This window comes from Ranitomeya variabilis, chromosome 8, assembly GCF_051348905.1.
Source record: "Ranitomeya variabilis isolate aRanVar5 chromosome 8, aRanVar5.hap1, whole genome shotgun sequence".
NCBI classification, from domain to species: Eukaryota; Metazoa; Chordata; class Amphibia; order Anura; family Dendrobatidae; genus Ranitomeya; species Ranitomeya variabilis.
The window spans coordinates 31,548,585-31,571,781 of record NC_135239.1 but is presented as its reverse complement, the minus strand read 5'-3'; the positions used below and the strand labels follow the sequence as shown (position 1 = coordinate 31,571,781).

The 23,197-nt window shown below is 41.6% G+C and overlaps 1 protein-coding gene across 2 annotated transcripts in view; it reads left to right on the top strand.

Moving 5' to 3' along the window:
* Positions 1 to 23,197, top strand: part of AGBL4 (AGBL carboxypeptidase 4) — a 1,613,281-nt gene that overhangs the window by 1,316,870 nt on the left and 273,214 nt on the right. For both annotated transcript variants that reach the window (XM_077277379.1, XM_077277378.1), the window contains one exon: positions 15,566 to 15,655. In XM_077277379.1, the coding sequence (XP_077133494.1) occupies positions 15,566 to 15,655 (90 nt within the window). The remainder of the gene's footprint in view (positions 1 to 15,565; positions 15,656 to 23,197) is intronic.

The window sequence follows — 23,197 nt, the reverse complement described above, 5'->3', positions numbered from 1 at the left end:
TTGGGGTTTCCGATCAGTTCAGTGCTCCTTCCCATCTACTTGTTTTCTATCAAACTCTGCACTTCTTCTGATTGAGCTGTCAATCAAAACTGAGAAGGGGAGGACAGAGCTAGAGGGAAAACAAGTAGGTGGGAAGATGCACTGAGCTGTTTGACCACCCCAAGGGTGCACCGAGCGTCTGTACTTGGTTTGAACAGTCATTCTGTGTTATTCTTAAGTTGTACCCCCAGGACCAGCCCAGGGACCACCAAATGCTTTTGGAAGATGATTCTGAAATCTTTTTCAGGTTGGGACATGCCCAGAGTTGCTGGGTTTCTTACAGAAAATTTGTGTCAGTCCCAGCATTTTTGGCAACTCTAGTAGAGATCCCACTGCTGGACCTCTAATGTTCTTTGGCTCCTTTTGCCTTACTTAGCTTTACTCAAGATATATCAGCTTGGCCTTAATTTATAGGGTAACCTGAAGTCAAAACATCTCAACGTTTAGATTTCCACCGGTCATACAAATGTATACCATAAATAAAAGTAATGGAAACCCCAAATCTGTTGGGGACGTGATTTTGCAGCACAGATTCAGTGCCAATTTCCTCCATTGTGAAGCATGGCCGTCTGCTTCCACCAACAGAAACCTACCTTACCCTCTATAGTGTTTTTCTATTGGAGGAGGCTGACGAACAGGTCAGGTCACATGCTCCTCCATCAGCGTCCATTTTGAAAAGGAAAGTCACGCAGTCTGTAAGGATGGTGACACTAACAAATACAAGAGGAGAACCTACGATGCTTAAAAATTAGTAAGTGCCGCAAAATCATGTCCCCAACACATCTGTGAAAATAAAGAGAAGCCCTCTAAGGAGAAAAAATTGCGTTTTTCTTTGCACAGAGAACGTTAATTTGCAGGGAGATGAAGGGTTACGTTTTTGGTTCTTCTTCACAAACAGTACGCTGTGTTAAATATTCCAATTTTTTATGTCTCGCTGAACACAGGGAAAATATTGATTTCTGTTTATCCCTCTGTTTATCCATAGAATCCGTTGCTAAGCAACAGCCGGGAACCTGACAAATATCCGTCTTTACCGGCATCCCGATACCCCTCCGTACAGTAAGCAGGTGTATAGTCCTGAGGGGGAACAGCAGAGACCAGTAAATGTGTTCACAGATCAGTGAGATTTCCACAGGGTAATTTATCAAAGTCTCCAGCCTGTAAATCCCCAGCCATTGTAAATGCAAATAACACAGCGCCATTCATCAGGCCGGATCCCATTACCCCGGGCCCAGTACTGTACACTCATGTGATTAGTTTCTTAGAAGGATCTGAGCTCCGGTATCATTAGTTCTGCACTAGTTTTGGACATTTTATCTATTTCCATTGATGAGTTATCCACATACGATATTTGATCAAGTTTTTTTTTTCCCCATTTGACTCGGGTCATTAACAATGGATCCTTGTTCTTCCATAGCGGAGAAGTTTTATCATTATTGTAGATGGACAAGAAAGTCGTATTCCATTAACTTTACGGTAAAAATGGCAAACGTGTGCAATATGTGGTATTGACTTCTGCAGGGTTCCGGTATGTCATCTGCCCAAGGGCAAACAGTTACAGTATATCTTCCATTCTGCTCTTCTTCTACTAGGTCTTTTGTCCTAAATCTTCATTTTAAAGAATTTAAATTCATAATGTAAATGTTATAGGATAGTAAAAAAAAATGAAGCCAAATAAAAAAAGAGAGAAAAAATTGATTTTGCTATGGCAAAACTCAACCGGTACTTTTTGTGCTATCACACAGAAATGGTTCCCCTAGAAAAATGTCTTAGTGTTCCCAAACAGTTAAATACATCCATCAGGCCCCCACTCAGTAGGATTCTTCCCCACCTACACAATGCCCTTCCATACACAGTATGATGCCCCCCAATACACAGTATGATACCCTCACAGACCTCTACCCACAAAACATTGTTAGAGTGCCCCCCCACACACTAGATTCCTCCAGAATGCCCCCCATATGCACTGGTGCCCCCCACATAGTTTGATTCCTCCTGACTGCCCCCTGTCCAATGATGCCTCCCACACAGTATCATGTCTCTCGATTGCCTCCTCACATTAAGACCCCACAGTGGCCTCCCCATACTGATGCAGCACAATGAATTCAAAATGTCTCCCCATACTTTATACACCTTGATGCTCCCAAGACAGTATAATGCCTACAGTATACCACCAACACATTAAGATGTTGTCTAGAACCTTCCTCCACACTGTCTCCTCACACTTTATCTTGCCCTCACAGTGCCCCCAACATTGATACACTCCACACAGAATGATGACACCAGAGTTCCCCCGCACATAACTATGCCCTCTCAGTGCCCCCCACAGAATGATGCGCCATCACATAACAATGCCTTCAGAGTGCCCCCTATATTTTATAACTCCCCCCTAGTAAACCCCACTCCCTTGAGAGATCAATCACCACCCAACGAGGTCCTTCCATGTGCCAGTGGTGACGTATTTGCCAACAAACAAAATATATATGAAAATTGTTGGGAAGGGAAAAAAAATGAAGGTCAACACAGCAAAATTCGATAAGTTTAACAAAGGCAAGAAAAGTGGGCGAATGGGTTAGTCACTAAACTTTCTGACTTTGCCTGGAAGGAGGTGGCGATCCAACGAGGAAACACCAACCCACTAGGCAAACACTATGGATCCCACTCATTACTGCATTTGTGCATTTTTCCATGTTTTTAGCCTGTTTTTCATTTGCACTTTATTCTTTTTTCTAATTTGCATCTTTTTTTTTTAAAGTCTATGTTATGTGTTCGCCTGTGTTTTTTATGTTTGCCACTGTGGGTACAGATTACGGTTCTCAGATGTATTTGACCAATTCATCAATTGCAACTTTTTTAAAAATCGCAATTTTTTTGCTCATATGTGTTCCAGTCTCCCTACACTGGCGCAAATTTACGTTGGGCTTAAATTTTAGTAAAAAAATTTGCATTGCCATACAGCGCCCATCCCGAATATATCTGAACTCATCCAGACTAGTGAGCGGTGTGACGGTATGCATTATTTCTCCATATCAATGCCTAAACCCTTAAATAAGGTTAATTAACCTAATTCCGTCACATCTAATCAGCTGAGGGCAGTAGTACATCTGAGCAGCCATTATCTGTCCTAATTCTCAAGCACAGGCACAGTGTGAAGGTTACCTGTCCATAAAGTCACTTGAAATAGAGTTCAGAATAAAGTAATCTGTTTAATCTATCTTTTACTTATTCCTGCCGTGTCTCATTACTGCCCCAGCAGCAGGTGGAGACCGAAAGCACGGGACGCCGTCCCAGATCCAACGCTTGCTGTGCTAAAAAGCTTTATTGTGATGAAATGGTTAAGTGAATTTTTTTTTCTGCTCCCCTACCAGAGCCCAATGGACGCTTTTACTTTACAGACACGTTGTAGCATCTGGTGATGAAGGTGTTTCCAGGGAATTTTTACTATTTTAATACAGATACTGTTAAATATTAATTTTTTTTCTAGTCTGTTTTTTCTTTAATTGTAGTTTTTTTTATCAATTTAATTTTATATGGACGGCCTTCTTGCCTGAGCTGCTGTTAGAAGCATAGAGATATATGTTTTAAAGCAGCCACATGGACCATTAGAAACAAGAGACTGGAGATTTTTATTGACTTCTATGATAGTGTTGTGGGCATGGTCTGTGATCTGTGCAGAGGTCATTATGCAGAGACATGGAGGAGTTGAACTGTTGACCTCACTTATTGTTATTGTTCGTTACTATTGTCATGCTGCTTCAGTGCAGTATAGTGTAACCTCCACCAGGGGGAGATTGTGAGGAAGTGAGGCCGCACACGCAGAGTAGCACCACAGAGCAGCAGCACAGGCGCCACCAAGTGGCGAGAGAGTGGTCAGACAAGCCGAGTCAAAAAAACAGTCAGAAGCAGAAGTACCAGAGGATGCAGCTGTACACGTGGTCAGGAACAAGCCAGGGGGTTCAGCAATGGTCGAAAGCGGAAAATACAAAGACAACCGGCAGAAGCGAGTCCAAATACAAGCCAAGTCAAAAACCAGGGAATCAAACCAATAAACAGGGAAAAACTAGAAATGGCAGACAGAGGGAGTCAACAGACACAGGTCAAGTCAGGGATCACAGCAGGACAAATCAAGATCTACCAGAGTTAGGTACACACGCCGAAGGCAGAACTATAGCTGACACCGCCAGCAGGATGCATCGGAACTAGTGTTGAGCATTCCAATACCGCAAGTATCGGGTATTGGCCGATATTTGCTGTATCGGAATTCCGATACCGAGTTCCGATATTTTTGTGATATCGGAAATCGGAATCGGAAGTTCCCAGTGTATGGTTCCTAGGGTCTGGAGGAGAGGAGACTCTCCTTCAGGCCCTGGGATCCATATTCATGTAATAAAATAAAGAATAAAAATAAAAAATATGGGATATACTTACCCTCCGACGGCCCCTGGACCTTAGAGGTGCAACCGGCAGCCTCTGTTCCTAAGAATGCAGTGAGTGTACAGGACCTGCGATGACGTCGTGGTCTTGTGATTGGTCGCGTGACCACTCATGTGACCACTCACGTGACCGCAACATCATCGAAGGTCCTTCACTCACTGCATTCTTAGGAACGGAGGCTGCCGGCTGCATCGCTATGGTCCAGGGTCCGTCAGAGGGGTGAGTATATCCATATTTTTTATTTTTATTCTTTATTTTTTACGTGAAAATGGATCCCAGGGCCTGAAGGAGAGTTTCCTCTCCTTCAGACCCTGGGAACCATCCAGGATCACTTCCGATATTTGTGTCCCATTGACTTGTATTGGTATCGGGTATCGGTATCGGCGATATCTGATATTTTTTGGATATCGGCCGATCCAATCCGATACCGATACATTCAAATATCGGACGGTATCGCTCAACACTAATCGGAACTAAATAGCAAACCTGAATCCAGAATGAGGCAGAGCACAGTTAACCCTTGACATGATCTGCCCGGAAAAAGGGAAGACAGGACAAAACTCCGGAAATGATTATGACACCTATGTTATATATCTGCTACTGTATTTTTTTTGTTTATTTTTTTGTACTTTGTACAAATAGGGGTATGGCTCCCCCTCTTTTTGCTATCCTTTTTGTATATACAGCTTTTCACAGACGGTGGCTGCACTTTCGGGATCTGGTCCTGATCTGCTCCCTCTCTTCTGGCAAGGCTTCGTCCTATATTTTGGAGGGGTCTGGGGGAATTTTTGCCCTTTCATTCAGAAGAGCATTTGTGAGGCCAGACACTGATGTTGGAGAAGCTGGGCTCACAATATCCCCTTTTGTTCATCCCAAAGGTGTTGGATGGGGTTCAGGTTCTGGATCTTTGCAGCCGGTCATGTTCTTCCGCAAATCTCCCCCAAATGTGTCTCTATGGACCTTGTACACTGGGCGCAGTCATGGGGAACACAAAAGGGTCTTCCCCAAACGTTCACCCAAGGCTGAAGCTACAATTGGCCAAAAATGTCTTGAGCTGAAGGAATAGTAGTTCCCTCTACTGGAATTAAGGAACTGAGACCAACCCCTGATAACAAACCCATAGCATTATCCTCCTCCACCATCTGTACAGGGGGCACAATGTAGTCAGAGGGTAACGTTCTCCCAGCACACCAAACCCAGACTTGTCCATCGGACACCAGAAAGAGAAGTGTGATCCGTCACTGCACAAAACACGTCTCCTCCAGAGTCTAGTAGTGGTGGCTTTACACCACTCCATCCGACGCTTGGCATTGTGCTTGGTGATGTAAGGCTTACACATAGGTTTTTGGCAATGGAAACCTATTTTGTCCATCTAGTGCAATTTCCATTCCTGTTAATTAGGTTGTTTGCATGGATTTTTGCAAGCCCAATTCAGATGTATCGGACAATCTTTTACAAATATTCTGCGTGTGAATATACAATTAAATGCTGCATATGGTAGATAAGTTACTGCAGGACCCCCGCTGTGCCCAGCACAGTTATGACAGCTCCCCAAGCTTTACCTGAGCTGTCAGTGGGTGAAAAGCACATAGATAAAGTTATGTTTCCCTCCTGCACTGTTTGCTTAATGTAAGCCATAAATCTATTTCCAGCTGCCGAACGCTCATTGACAGGTGTCAGGAAATGTTGCTCCCAGCTTTTCCTCTTGATTGGAATTGAAAATAAAATCCTGACGGTTTTCGCCTTTCTTCACCATCCGCACTCTCTCTGCCCCTATGATCAGATGTTCTATATTTCCCCTTTAAATAAAACATTAAAAACAAAATCCCCCACTTTAATAGGAATACTTTTCTGTTTCGTTAAATTAAATCTCCAAAGCCCAGTAGCATTTTTGGTGCTTATATGTAAATGTCAGTGGGGATTTGCGATTAAAAGCTGTATTTTCCTACAAGTCAATGAAGATCTCTAAAGGATAAAGAACTTTTTCAAGTAGAAAATTCCTCCAGCATCGCGAAGAGACAGTAACTCCGCGCTCCGTTCGCTTGCGAGGAAATGTTGTCTACCGGCCCGGCTATCACTTTAGTGAAACATTTTAATTAACCCTTCTGCCTCCAGAGAGGTGAATCACCTTGCAAATAAAAAAAAAAAGACCCTTTCTAGCGTCATTAAAATCTGCCCCAGGTTGACATTTGCTTTCGGAGCAGCGGTAGATCTCTACGCGTTTCACATATTACTCAACGCTTCGAAAACCTGCGGGGGAGGCCGGGAGCTCATCTTTATTTTCGCATCATTTAAAGTTCCAGAGTAATTACAAGGATTTTATGCAGATGGATGCAGCAACGTTACTCCGCATCCAGATTGGAAGGGATTTCAGAGCCGAGGTGTTACGGTAAGTATTTGCTTAACACGTTTAGGGCATGTGCACACGTTCAGGATTTTTCGCGTTTTTTTTCGCGATAAAAACGCATAAAAAATGCATGCATATGCATCTTATCATTTAGAATGCATTCCGCAATTTTTGAGCACATGGTGCGGTTTTTTTTTTGCGGTAAAAAAAGCAGCATGTTCATTAATTTTGCGGATTTTTCAAGTTTTTCCCGCTATTTAATGCATTGGGAAAAAACACGCAAAAAACGCATGCGGATTTCTGGCAGAAATGTCCGGTTTTTATCACGAAATTTCTGAAAGAAATCCTGAACGTGTGCACATACCCTAAAAGGAGAATTGGACCTAGAAAGGGGAAAAAAAATAAGACCGATACATCAGACAGTTTACCCCTATTTTTATTATTTATTTATTTTTTTTGCTTAAAAGTTATTAAAATGCCGCAACATTTTTGCACAACTCCATACTTTTGGTGTTTTTTACCCCATTAGGTGGAGCTCGGCTGAGTGCGTTGATAAATTTGTCATAATTCACGTTACAAAAAGCAGAGTGAATCGTAATAGAAATGTAACGTACAAATTAAAAACACAAAATACCTTGTGAAAATTCTCGTCTCAAATGCACACAGTAACGTCACAGTACTAGTATAATAAACACTGTGATGTCATAACACTAGGATGCAAAGGAAAGGAAGTTCCAGCAACATAAAATAGCAAACATCTTTATTTGAAAAAATTGATTTAAAAAATTCAAAGTTGCTGCTTTGACCAAGAACACAGGGACGTTCGAAACGCGTTATTGCAGTAACGTGAGATTTTTTTTAAATCAATTTTTTCAAATAAAGATTTTTGCTATTTTATGATGCTGGAACTTCTTTTCATGTTGCAACGTGGTCCCATGAACTCCATGCTTCTACACTCCTGAAGCCTTGGTCAGCTGTTTTTTTTCTATTAATACAATATTAGGATAATGCACACTGTATTGTCACAATACTAGTGTAATGCACATTGTGATGTCATCATAATACTAGGATATTGCACACAGTAATGTCACAATACTAGGATAATGCACACAGTGATGTCATAATACTAGGATAATGCACACAGTAATGTCACAATACTAGGATATTGCACAGAGTAATGTCACAATACTAGGAAAATGTATACAGTGATGTCACAATACTACTATAATGTTCACAGTGTTGCTACAATAGTGGGGCACACAGTAATGTCACAATACTAGGATAATGTACACAGTAATGCCATAATACTAGGATAATGCACACAGTGATGTCACAATGCTAGTATATACACACAGAGCTGTCTTAAGGAAAACATAATCTACATAATGGCATTACAACATATGGTTTAAATACCAAACAGATACTCCATATGCATGCACGCTGGTCGTGGCTGAGCATGCATGAATTGTCAATGAGAAGAGGGGAGTAAGCAACTGCCAAACATCTCTGGCAGTGGCTTATATCCTCCGAGAACAAAAGGATCAGCATGTTGAAATTCAAGTGCTTGATTGTTCTCTTTCCGACATCAGGTGATGGAAAATTGTCGAGAACACCACGCACATACAGTATTGGTTGGCCCACCTTACTGAAATTGGCAAGTTTAGCTAACATTAATGTAATGTGTATGGCCACCTTTAGTATTGCTTAAAGGGAACCTGTAATATCCCAAAATGCTATTAACCTGCAGATATGGGGTTAACTTGCATGGTAACAGCATTCAAAATCTATGCAGCTCCCTCAATGAAAGTCCAGCTACTGGTAGGAACTGAACTTTATTCCTCCCTGTAACCTCTAGCTTTCAGTCATAGAGGCGTGGCCAGCGTGACTTCAGTCACTATGTAGTGAGAAGCTGCTGTAAATATTTACCGGGCAGCATGTATCAGCTCTCGGGTTCCCTTTAACACTTAAATTGAGATTTGGTGAAACACTATAGATAGCCACAAAGTTGTTCAATTACATTATTATTTCTAATATACTCTTTATATGGTTCCTCCTTCACTCATCCTGTGATAGATGTATTTGTATTGACTCATTTGAGTATTACTATTTGATAAATAAAAATTATATATATTTTAAAGTAAAATGTGTATTGGGATCTATATACTCCGTTCTTTGGTTTTCTATGTATTGGGGAGTATCCTATACTGTCTCATAAGTGTAGACAGAAATATTGGGAGAGACATAATAATTTCGTGCTCTCGGCCACAAGTGGATGATATCAATCTCTGTGAGTTTTGTGTTGACTCTTTATAGAGGTAGGGCAGATACATTCAAGGGGAATATCCGGGACTTTGTGAAAAACAAAAAATGTGCCTAAGCATTAACAAGCAGGTTGTTGCTACCTACCAGCCTGTTGTGCATGGTGCTGTTCATTGCCGGAACAGAGCAGTCACAGACCGCTCCTGCCGGCGATTCAGCTGCCTCTGCTGATGTCGTTGACAGAGCGGTGACTTCTTTTCTGCTCTGTTGACGGGGTGGGACAATGACGTCATACTGATTGACAGCCAAGTCAACGCTGCCTAACTGGGGGAGCCAACTGTCAATCAGAATGATGTCGGAAACCAAGCCCCGTCGACAGGGCAGGGTGGAAAAGAGGCCGCCGCTTTGTCGACATGACGTCAGCAGAGGCAGCTGAATCCCTGGCAGGTACGGTCTGTAAGCGCTCTGTTCCGGTGATGAACGACACCATGCACAACAGGCAGGTAGGTAGAAACTCCCTGCTTGTTAATGCTTAAGCACATTTTTTGTTTTTCACAAAGTCCCGGATATCCCCTTTGAGTATATAATAATGTGTATCACAAACCCGAGAACTCCATATTTATGGCACAGATGGTGGAATATTAGATCCTTACATACATTATACCATAAAAATTCACTTTAAAGAATATTACAGGGGATTTGACTCCTTCATGCGACTTTATTTTCCTGGCATACACATGGCCAACTGCAACTTTTACTAATGAATTCATTAATCTCTTCTGCGCTACCGTCAGAAATAATTAGCTATTTTCAGACAACAGAAATATATTAAATATATGAACAGGAAAAAAAGTAATCAGAACTGTCTAATTAAATAAATACGTGGTAGAGCATAGAAGAAGCCAGGAATCTTGCGCTGTAGATTTTGTTGAAGTGGCATGGTGAAATGCATGCCAAAAAATAATAAAAAAAAAGAATTACTGTAATCTGTTACGATGTAATGGGGATAGCACTTTATGTACTTTGTATGGTATCATATTGGCAGGTGTTGTATTAAGAACATTTAGTGCAGTTGTCCAGTCTGATGTAACTACAATTGAATCACTACGGACTGAAAACTTAAAGGGAACCTGTCACCTGAATTTGGCGGGACAGGTTTGCGGTCATATGGGCGGGGTTTGCCTTGCACAGGCGTGTACTACAGAGGACACAGCATGAACTTCACTCCAATATTGCGGCCAGCATGCAGCCAGCGGGTAAGGAAAGGGTGAATCAAACACCCAAAAACCCCGCCCATATGACCACAAACCTGTCCCGCCAAATTCAGGTGACAGGTTCCCTTTAAGCAATTTTTCAATTCACTTTTATACTTGCAAGATATCTTCTTGCTGTTCGTGAACGGATACATTCTTGTTTGCATTCAGGACCTGAAAAACTTTACTAATTTCACATTTATACAGCTGAAACTTAAAACCACATTTAACTACATCTCTACGCTTTTTTTCTTACATTTTAAATAAAGATGAGCAGATCTTTTGAAATTTCAAATTTGCTGGCTTCTCCCAGAAATTTTCCCCAAAATTCCATACTATTTATGTGAATCTCAATACTGGAAAGCTTGTAATTGCCTGGAAAATACACGTGGGCGAGACGAAAGAGATAGAAAATATACCCATAACAGCATACACTCTACAGGAGAGAGGACCCCGCTAACCATAAGAGCTTACACTCTACAGGACAGAGAGGACCCCGCTGACCATAAGAGCTTACACTCTACATGTGAGAGAGGACCCCGCTGACCATAAGAGCTTACACTCTACAGGAGAGAGAGGACCCCACTGACCATAAGAGCTTACACTCTACAGGAGAGAGGTAGACTACCCTGTTGACTATAGGAACATACACTCTACAGGAGAGAGACAAAAGAGAGCTTACACTTGCAAGTTATTTCTGAAAAACAGTGTGAAGATACGATGGTCAAAGGATGGGGTGCTCTCATCCGTTGGCCCGGCTGTCTTAAGGAAGACTGGATGAACCAGGGCTCATCCTTCTGAATGTCCGTTCTCCCTCCATGTGGGCAGAATACTAATCAGGTAATGCAGGATAAGAGGGTAATACAGTGTGGTAAAAATTTATTGAACCACGAACAGACAATAACATATAGAACAGTGCCACCAAATACACAAAATGACACAGATTACAGAGTCTCACCCTTCCGCTGGCCTGCCTAGATTAGAGCAGCTGCAACTTCGGGGCTTCCAGGACCAGTAGCACCCCATTTTTGGCAGGCACCCACAGTGAGGAGGTAATGACAATCTTAGGAAGCTGACTGTCTATTGAGGTACATGGCCAGGTGACCTGATTGTCCTAACCTGGATTCTCCTAACGTTTTTGAAGGTTCAATGGAGAATATCTGTATTCTTCAAGCCAGGGCCATGTTCCCTTAAGCTGGCATCCTGTAGAATCTCAAATCTGTGTCCCTCTTGTTGGAACCATGGTGTCCTGGCACATCTCCTTTAGAGTGTTCCTAGCTGTAGTTTTGTAAAGTTACTCCCCTTGATGGAGTCATGGGGTCCTGGCACTTATCCTGTAGAGTGTTCCTGGATGAGGTTTTGTAAAGAGTCTCCTTTTGCAGAAGGATAGTATATCTCTTTTTATACCAACATCTGTGGTTTAGGCAATCACCCACAGGTCAGGGGGGAGGAGGTATGAGTTTAACTCTCATTGGTTGAGTATTTAATCAATCTTTATAGTTCATCCTTCTCTGTTTTGCAAGTTCACAAGCTACATGGACTCGTACAATGGATAATCAACATAATAGTCAACATAGATTATTCAATGACCCTGCAAATATAGCAGACAATAACCTGTAGGAGCTGATATAAAAGGCAAACAGCAGACATTCAAAAATCCTAAAACATCAAATTCAATAGTCTACAGTCAGACACTAGCCTATTTCTCCTGGCCTACTTGGAGTAAACGTCTGGATACTTAAGATTAATTGCTGCGTCCTCACAAACAAATTGTTTTTCCCTTAATATGAGCTGTGTCTGTATTGTTCTTCCACTCCAGTTGTCTCTTTACTGTCAGTTCTGTATCAAGAATTTCCTCTTTCAGCAAATATGCAAGAAATGAGCAAAACCGGGAAAGTTAAAATCTAGCAGTGACTTGTTCCCACTGCCTGTGACTTCTAGAAGTATTACGGTACTCCTTGGATGTTTTCCAGAGTAATAAGTGAGCACAGTTTTGGAACTGAAATTGCATTTTTTTTTGTATTGAACCCAAATGTCCTATCTCAAATGTACAAGCTGTAAATTTGCTTTTGAAGAATAGTGTTTGATTCCTGTTTACCAAATAGCAGATGATTCATAACGTTTCACAAACGCTCTCACAATGTTTCATTACAAGCACATTTCCAAGTCAGAGGCTAAAATGTCCCCGTGGCTGGAGGAAAAGGACTTAGCCGAAATATTATGTTAACTCCTTTCTGGCTTCTCCTGGAAACACTATGACAGACTAAATGGAATTTTACAGAAATATGTATAAATCTCAGGACCCTGTGTAACCACGGATTGTCTAGTTTATTCCCAACTTGTACTTGTCTATCTCGGTCAGTCTCATACAGAATGAATGGAGAGGAGGTCCATGCACTGCAATCATTCCATTCTAACAGGGAATTTCAGAGCCTCAATATCAAGATAGATCAGTGGAGGTCCCAAGAAATGGATCTCCACTAGTTCGCAAGAGCCCAGATGACCCATACAAATAGCTGGTTTCAACAATTCACAGTCTTAAAGTAATTGCAGTTCAATCTCATCTCTCTTCTCCTGTAATCTTCTCCTGAGATTGTGGAACCATCAGTCCAAAACTCAAGACCTGTAGCATGGAAGGAAGAGGAGATCTAAGTGGTATTTCCTTTGCAGAAATATTGTGCAAGTACATAGAGATACAGGTCTATATACCAATACATCTCTAAAAACCTGTACATTAGGGTTAAAAATAAAGACAAAATATAAAAGACAACAATTAGTAACTGCACTTTTATACTACACACATATATGACGTCCCTGTAATCATGACATTTCATACAAATTATTTATGGTGAAGGGTTTTCTTTTTTTTATTTAATCCAAGACAAAACGTAAAGGCTGATATATGCGTATGGAAAAATTATTCCTAAAAGACCCCCAAAGAACTCATATAGTGGTTTATGTAAAACTAAAAAAAAAAAGGCATGGCTGTTATGGCTATGAACATGGGATCTTCTGACTGAATGCATCACAAAAATGTCCATGTGTCTATACAGATGAAAGTGCATATGTTATTTATTTATGCTTGTGTGCATATCTGTATGCAAAATGTACATATAACGGAGTTTGGGGAATGTCAGCTCACCAACGTGGATCCTCCAGGTTCACAGAACTCTGTTCTGATCCAACACATGCATACATTAGAAAAAAGTTGCTGCTACATGCATGCCGCTAGGTACAGATAGGGATGGGACAGGTCTCATGAATTCTTTGGAACTCTGGGGGAACTGTTACTCAGGGCGACCATGCGCTGCAGCTTCCTCGGGCACAAGATGGATCCAGTTGCTCACACAGACACAATTGATAGAGTCCTCATGAACAGATGAACAGTGTAGTTTAATGTCACAGCAATTCAAGTCTCTTAAGCACAAGCTTTATAATCAGTACAGCTGCTTCTTAAAGGCACATTGACTAACAGTTTCTTTCGAAGCACAGTTCAGCACAGGTCAAGACTCTTTACAAAGGCACAGTAGTATACAGCATTCCTGCCAGCACAGTGTAATGGAGGAGGGGGGTTTGCTGAGGGAGATGATCCCTGTGACACAATTTCTTCCAGTCCTTATCTTCCTGCTCCTGATAGACGTCATCTACTAGCTGTACAGGCGTTAGCCCATCTTCACTCTTTAATTGAATTCTGTATCCCTATGGTTCACTTGCCTGAACTTTTGTGAGGCAGATCACACACCACTCATCCCTTGGGCTGCTGCCAGAATAGTAAACAAGTTCTCCATAATCACCCTGGGGCTCTGCCAACCACTCCCTGTCCCCTGTGACTGTGTTAACCCCTTTAGTTGCTTGATGCTTTTGAAGCAACAGCACTCAGCACTACTTCTGCATGTCACGTTGCGTTCCAGCTCCAGATTAACGTTCAAAATGTTTTTTCAGAAAATGCAAAAATAGCATGTAACAGCAAGAAGAGAGAGAAAAAGCAACGCGTTTCTACCCCAATTGTGTTTTTTTTCTGAGCTCAGATAAAGACCGCAATTGCAGTTGAAACATGTCTCTTTTTCTCTCTCTTCTTGCTGTTACAAGCCTAGTGCCATGATAGTTTAGCGTTTTCTGAATAAACCATTTTGAATTTTATCCTGGAGCTGGAACACAACTTTTTTTTAAATAATAAAATGTATATATGCATTATATGTAAATGTGTGTGTAATGTATTAGCATTTGCATATTTTTGTTAAGACGGATGGGGCATGATGGAGGGAAATGGCCCAGAAACATGTCTTGGTTTCACTCCTTTTGGACATATGACATACATTTTAATCACAGGTCACTAAGGGCTGCTTCCTACTGCTTTGTTACATACTGCGGCATACATGGCTCCATTGGTCAGTGAGCGCACACCGGCTCACATTGGCCCCCACGTGGACAGGTCACCATTGCAGCCAGGCGCTTGCTAATTCCCTGTATGGCCGCCACCTTAATCCTCCTTCGAAACTCAAAACCAAAAATGAGCGTTCTTTTTTTTTTCTTCTTCTTTTTTCTATTTAACCAGCTTTTTTGACTATTTAGCATCAAAGTCGCAAATACCTTAAAAAGTCACACAAAAAAGTGGAAAATTGAAAACATCTTAAGAAACGTTACTGTATTGAATATGGGGAGGACTGGAGTTAGAATCGTCAAAAAAAAAAAGCGACATTCGATTAAAGTCGCATTATATGGTTGCGCAAAGTGACCAAGGAGAAATAAAATAAGAAATACTTAATATAGAAAAACGACTTAAAATGTGGCGCAAAATAGATGCAGAATAAATCGAAAATACTAAAGCCACTAAAAATGAGCGAAGTGGAGAAAAAGCAACAATGAAGAATAATTGTTCCTAATTCTAGAAGGCACCTTACAAGTTACAAGTATAAATAAGATCTAGATTTGAAGTCCTTCGTGTTTAGATTTTAGGTGATGAATTAGAAGCGAACAGTGTAAATTATATTTTTGTTTATAGTGATGAGATATTAATTTTTTTTTTTTTTTGCGAAATATGAATAATCTAAGCGAGGGTTAACTTATCATGTTCTGTTCCCACTAACTCCAGAGGAGAGGGTGCAGGCGATTTGTTTAATAATGGATTCAAAGAAATTCATAATTTATGGCGTATTTTAATAAAAGGGGACATATTAATATTAATGTTCCAATCTGCAGCTCTGAATTGATGAGGTCTGTCTCTTTCTTCTAGTGAACCTGGTGTCTGAAGCTGAGCAGAGGGTCGTGTTTATCACTGCTCGAGTACACCCGGGGGAAACGCCATCTTCCTTTGTATGTCAGGGTGAGTGACTGTCAGTTTCATACTGACTTCTGGTAATAAAGACAGGAAAGGTTTTTTTTTTATTATTACAGACCGGAATAATTTCAAGATAGGAGAAGTCGCTGTAAGGGTCTGATCTCCTCCAAAAGAGTCACACTCAAGACCGAAAAGTTTTTTTCAAAATTCCCTCTTTTTAATACAATGCTGTTTTCAATTTCCAATAAATTTCTTAATATATTTTTTTTCCAGTTGGGGCTCCCTTTTTCTAATATGTCAGATAGCCAGATATTCCATTTTTTGCCACCAGAGGGCGACTATGAGCTTACTGTATGAACAGTATGCAGTAGACTCTTGAGCTCCCTCTTTTGGCGGCTGCAGGAAGCCAGAATTTTATGTTGATTTTTTTTTTTTAATTGGTCAATGCAGGAATTTCAAGCTTTATAAAACAGAGCTCCAATCACTATGAAAGTATATTAAGGAATTAATTGGCATAAAAATCTTATCCTATTCAATTAAATTAAATGCAAAAAAAAAATACTAATGGTATTGAAGGATGAAAGTTAATGTGAACTTTGGTACAGAGCAGGAGGCAGAAAGCAGATTTATGTGTAGATGTGTTGGAGAATATTTCGTATAACTTGCATTTTAATCTCTGGTCATATCCTGCTTAGAAGTCCTGAGGGTCATCCTAATTAGTGTTTCACAGCCCCACCTCTATGACTGCACATGCTCAGAATGCTGTCAGTCACAAAGCAGGGCTGCTCATTGGAATTCTAAGAGCAGAAGGAACAGTAATTAAGTAGATGCACTGCAAGTTATTGCTATGTCTCACCTGGTTGCAATCGATCTTCAAATTCTTTGGTTTAGATGAGCAGTTATTCTGTAGCATGGACAGGAGATGCTGGTGCAGAATAGTGGTCCAGGTGGAATATTGGAGGCTGAAAAGACTTGACAGGAACTGGAGGAGTTGAGCAGTCCGCTAGGAAGCCAGACACAGCCCAGGAGGACTGATGAGGCAGTGATGAGATAATGGTTCACCGGAATAGACTATTACTGTAGGAGAGTTTAGCGCAACTGGAAATCCAATGGAGAAAATCTCATCAGAGTAGAGAAATGCAGCAGAGCCCAGCGAGGTAGCAGAACCCATCATGAGGAGCAGAGTTGGGTTGGTCAGGAAACTCCCAATTAAAATGCAGACTAGCCCAGCATCTGGATTGGTTAGGAGACCCACAATGAAAATGTAGCAGAGTCTATAGTGTGGAGCAGATCTGGGTTGGTCAGGAGACCCTCAATATAAATGCAACAGAGCTCAGCATGAGAGTAGAGGTAATGATGGCCAATAGTGATGAGCAAACGTGATCGGATAAGGCGTTATCATGCTCGTGTGCTAACCAAGTGTCTTCGGCATGCTCGAAAAATATGTTTCAGTCCCCGTGGCTGCATGTGTTGTGGTTGTTAGACAATCCCTGCATGTGTTGCAGCTGTCGAACGGCCGCGAGACATGCAGCCGTGGGGACTAGAACACATTATTCGAGCACGCCGAAGACACCCGGTTAGCACACAAGCATGGTCCGGTAACGCCTTATTCCAGAATGTTCGCTCATAACTAATCGCCAACTTTCTGAATATTCAGTAAGAGTTCAGCTGCCTGACCAAACCTATAAGTGTAGGGACTCTAGCGAGAAGTCACTGTAACTCCCCGGATAGCCATAATAACCCGATGTGCATAAGAACAGAGCAAGCCAGCCACATCAGCCGGAAAACGGCAAAACCCGGCACTGGAGCCAGGGCTGTAACTGAGACAATTCTGAATATTGTCCCACAAACCTTTACACCAATCTGCTCATCTGCCATATCTCTGTATGCCACCAAGTACAATGTGACAGGTTTGCTGTGAGGAGACATCATTTAACCCTTACATAGAAATCTCCTCCAACTCTACCACAAACATGTCAGTTGGTGTTTTCTTTGCTGTTTTCACAATGTTCTGAAGGGTCATTTATCTTAAGGACACGAGAATAGCAAATTCTTAGGAAACCCAACCTGTTGCATCGCTTTTTTCCTATCACCAGATGCCAGGTAACCATCCTCCAGTTACGGTATATGGCTGTCAAAAAGTCCTTAGATAAAAATCCAAATCAAAACTCCATATGAATTGCTGACAATAATTTGATTTGTTCAACAAGTACCCGAGATGAAGGAGTCCGACCCTCCCCGATATGTGTAGTCCAATAACACTTCCAATGTACCTTGGTTTGGCTCGGCTCCCTCCATTGCAGAGCCTGGACGACATTGCAACTTTTCTTTGTTTGACTCTATGGTTTGGTTCCTTGCTCAGACATTTGGAACCGGCGGTCAGTACAGCAACAATCTGGTGGAAAAATCCTTACTCTTCCCATTGTTGTGCCTACCCAACACAACTACCTCAGCTGAGCGGCACTTATACCCTGATGTTTATATTGATTCACACATGGAGCGCTTTTTTGTGTTTTTCCTCCATTGAAAGACTATGGCCACGTTCACATGTTCAGTATTTGGTCAGTAATTCACATCAGTATTTGTAAGCCAAAATCAGGAGTGAAACAATCAGAGGAAAAGGATAATAGAAACACGTCACCACTTCTGTATTTATTACCCACTCCTGGTTTTGGCTTACAAATACTGAGGTAAAATACTGACCAAATACTGATCGTGTGAACGTGGCCTAGTAGTGATACTGGAGTGCTGCTCTTGGCTATCGTCATCAGTCCTATAGACATTGATTGGAGACACATGACCATCGCTCCATTCAAATTCCTCTGGAGCTTGGGTTCTGGACCCCACATGTTGTGATTGTGGAGGTCCCAGCAATCTCACATTTACCACCTAAGCTGTGGATATGTGATAAGAAATGTCTGACGTTGTGAAATAAACCCCTCAATATTGTATTTACGTGTCTGATTAATAAAGAGTCATCTAATTAGGACTTAGATTAAATGCTTGGTACTTTTGTATCTGCAAACATAACTCCAGGTAAGTCCTCAGGATTCTTCTTTCCTTCTTTGTACATATCGGATTAGTTGCAATGTGTTTCCCAGTAATGCCCATTTGTTGCACTATTTCGCCCTCTATTTGACACAATGAGGGCATCCTACAGACCCCACTATAAGTCAGTGTGGTCCATTAGGTATCGCTGGTGTTTATTTGGTGCTGAATGCAATGTATGACAGAGAAGTGAACAGAGCCTTGGAGAGCCTACTCTCGACCGCCTACTTTGCATCCCTGTCCTTGGTGCTGAAAATGATTATTTGACTACTGCAAACTTCCGTATAGTTTTTGCAATTACCAAGGTTTAGAAAATGACCGAATCTTCTCTACAGTTTCCATGAATGTTGTTCTTAATCTAACATTTCAACCTCTCATTGACTGTGACATATCCAAAGGTTTTCAGATAGGCACCTCGAAAGGTCGTTACTGTTCCTATTAGTATTGTTTTCTTGTTGCTCAATTAAAGGTGTTATCCAGGACCATATTAGTTCTTAGATCCACAGTAAAACATTAACAGGCAGCTAATTGCTAACTAACTGCCTGTTCTGCCCGGCATAGAGATCTCTGCCGACAATGTCGTCAGGTAAACAGAGCATAGGCTTCTCTTCCACTCTGCTCTGCTGACGAGGCGTGACAGCTGATGTCACTAGCAACTGCCTGCCTGCCTGTTCTATCCAGCAACCACTCCTACCGGCGATTCAGCTGCTCCATGTCAACAGAGCAGATCTTCTTTTTTTAGACTGCTCTGTTGACTTGGCGCCACTGCTGATGTCATGCTGACTGACAGTCAGCTCCCCGCAGTTAGGCAGCAGGGTGCCGGCTGTCAGTCAGCATGACATCAGCAGTGGTGCCAAGTCAACAGAGCAGTCTGAAAGAAGAAGATCTGCTCTGTTGACATGGAGCAGCTGAATCGCCGGTAGGAGTGGTTGCTGGATAGAACAGGCAGGAAGTTGCTAGTTAGCAACTTCCTTAGTAAAGTAAATCATTTAGTTCTGGATAACCCCTTTAAGTGAAATATAGATATTTAAGGGACAATCCTCTTTTATTCAGGATGTCTATAAGATGATCTAGTAATTGCAAATGCACCCTAAGGGGCCAGAAATAAAGTGCAATCCACATGCTGCAGATGACTGCCCCAAAATGTGTCAGATCGTAGCTAAGCCCCTTCTCCCATGTGATCTCGAAAGATAATTCTGGCAAAATTGGGACTGTTGGCAAACATCAGGGATTGTTAATTATTTTTGCCGTTACGGATAACAGCTGTATAATTGGTGGAGACGTGTGTGATCACTCCTTCATTAACCCCTTCATGACATATGCCATACATGTACTTGTTAACCTTTTAAAGGCCGTTGTCAATCTCTTACAATGGCATTTAGCACACGCCGGTATGCGCTCACGTCATTCTCTTTGCTCGTCGGAGCGCACGTGACATGATCGCGGGCCGCTGGTGGGTTGTCATGACAGTCATGACATGCTTGTCATTATGGAGCTCTTCTGAAACTCTGCCTGTGGCCGGACTTCGAAGGAGACCGTGATTTTTGCTATATGCATCAATGAATATAGCACAAGCGATCATACGATCGTAGCTTCACATCCCCTAAAGGGACTAATAATAACAGTGAAAGGTAAAAAAAGGTTTAAAAAATCTGAAAAATAAATAAATAAGGTTTCATATCATCCTACTCTTCCACCTTGAAAATAAAGACATTAAAAAACACATATATGTCCGATCTATCAAAGTATAAAAACAATTAACTCAATCAGGAAACACCGCAAACAAAAAAATTCAAGAACGACACAATTTAGTTTTTCCACAAAAAGGATGTAACAAGCGATCAAAAAGTCACATCTATCCAATATGGCATGGTAAAAATGTCATCTAGGCCCGCAAAAAAATAAAAAATAAGCCATCAAACAACTCCATCGGCTGAAAACTAAAAATGTTACGGGTCGCTGAAAATCGTGAAACAACCCCCAAATTTATTAATTTTTTTTGCAAACTTTGGATTTTTTTTCACCACAAAAATAATTACAAAATACTGAACATGTTTGGTATCGCCGTAAGCATATTGATTAGGAGAATCATGTGGCAAGATCACTTTTACCACAAAATGTGCACTGTAAAAGCAATTCCCAAAAAACAATATCAGATTTATTTTTTTTTCACAATTCACCGGATTTGGATTTTTTTGGCCATTTTCCATTAATAAAATGAAAGGCGTCAATGAAAAATAGAACTCGACCTGTAAAAAAACCAAGTCCTCTTGGACAGAACCGTGCGTTAGATTTAAAGGTAAAATAAACCTTAAAATAAAGCGTTTTATAATCTTTCCATAGTACGTGACTGTAAGTTCTGCAAAAATAATATCTATAGTATTACTACATGTAAGCATTGTGTAAAGTTATCCCACTGGCACGCATACAGATATTTCCTAGAATAGATGTTTTGTGGGGGTTGTTTGTCGCTTACATTAGCTCAGTAGATTTCATGACAAAAGTAGAAACTGAGAATTGCGACTTATTTAACAAACAACCAAATAAATAAGCTTCGTCCTATTGACATAGTAAAGATTCCCAGGGTGACATCAATCAGTCGGCAAGAAAACCTGCAGATTGTTAGCGCTCGTTTAGGAACCAACATAAGGGTCCTTTAAAGTTTTAATGCCAGTAAAGGGGAAGTTCTGTGCCATTACCGGCTTGTTGTGTGACCGGCTCTGTGGTGGGAAATGAATATGATATGTAATCTCTAGCCTCCCAGATGGGCTTCTGCCCTTGAGTTCCTTGTGATCAGCTATATCAAAGATTGATGTTCTTACAAGATTTTACACATGGGAAAAATATATGACTAAAGTTGAATTTTGGGAGAGTTACAAAGTGTTTGATGTCAATCATTGGGTATGAATGCAGGACCCCTTATATCTGAGTAGGAGATACGTTCATTCAACCTGAAAATCAATAATACGCTCAGTTTCCATTGTCCATATGTTTATCTAGTTTAATCCACTTATTGAATGTTACCAATGATGAGAACTATGTACAATACTATCACTAATATACTTACAAGGTGTCTGGTTCGCTCAGAGCAGCAAAGAGCAATGCATTTTCCAGGATTTGCCCAATCTGGCACCTCTCCCATCTCCACTAACGTAATATACCAACTTGTCACATGCTCCCCTGAAGTCATTCTCTTCAATATCAATGAACACAAATATATAATCTCCTGACATATCATAGATCACCTGATGTAATCCCCTTACAGATCCCAGATCCCACTGATGTAATCTCCTGATGAATTGCAGATCCCACTGAGGTCATCTCCTGCCATCACAGATCCCACCGATGTCATCTCCTGCCATCACAGATCCCACTGATGTCATCTCCTGCCATCACAGATCTCACTTATGTCCTCTCCTGATGAATCCAAGATCCCACTGATGTCATCTCCTGCCATCACAGATCCCACTGATGTCATCTCCTGATGAATCCAAGATCCCACTGATGTCATCTCCTGCCATCACAGATCCCACTGATGTCATCTCCTGATCAATCCAAGATCTTACTGATGTCATCTCCTGCCATCACAGATCCCACTGATGTCATCTCCTGATGAATCCAAGATCTTACTGATGTCATCTCCTGCCATCACAGATCCCACTGATGTCATCTTCTGCCATCACAGATCCCACTGATGTCATCTCCTGCCATCACAGATCCCACTGATGTCATCTCCTGCCATCACAGATCCCACTGATGTCATCTCCTGCCATCACAGATCCCACTGATGTCATCTCCTGCCATCACAGATCCCACTGATGTCATCTCCTGCCATCACAGATCCCACTGAGGTCATCTCCTGCCATCACAGATCCCACTGATGTCTCCTGATAAATTACAGATCCCACTGATGTCCTCTCCTGATGAATCCAAGATCCCACTGATGTCATCCCCTGCCATCACAGATCCCACTGATGTCATCTCCTGATGAATCCAAGATCCCACTGATGTCATCTCCTGCCATCACAGATCCCACTGATGTCATCTCCTGATGAATCCAAGATCCCACTGATGTTATCTCCTGCCATCACAGATCCCACTGATGTCATCTCCTGATGAATCCAAGATCTTACTGATGTCATCTCCTGCCATCACAGATCCCACTGATGTAATCTCCTGCCATCACAGATCCCACTGATGTCATCTCCTGCCATCACAGATCCCACTGATGTCATCTCCTGCCATCACAGATCCCACTGATGTCATCTCCTGCCATCACAGATCCCACTGATGTCATCTCCTGCCATCACAGATCCCACTGATGTCATCTCCTGCCATCACAGATCCCACTGATGTAATCTCCTGATGAATCCAAGATCTTACTGATGTCATCTCATGTCATCACAGATCCCACTGATGTCATCTCCTGCCATCACAGATCCCACTGATGTCATCTCCTGCCATCATAGATCCCACTGATGTCATCTCCTGCCATCACAGATCCCACTGATGTCATCTCCTGACATCTCAGATCCAACT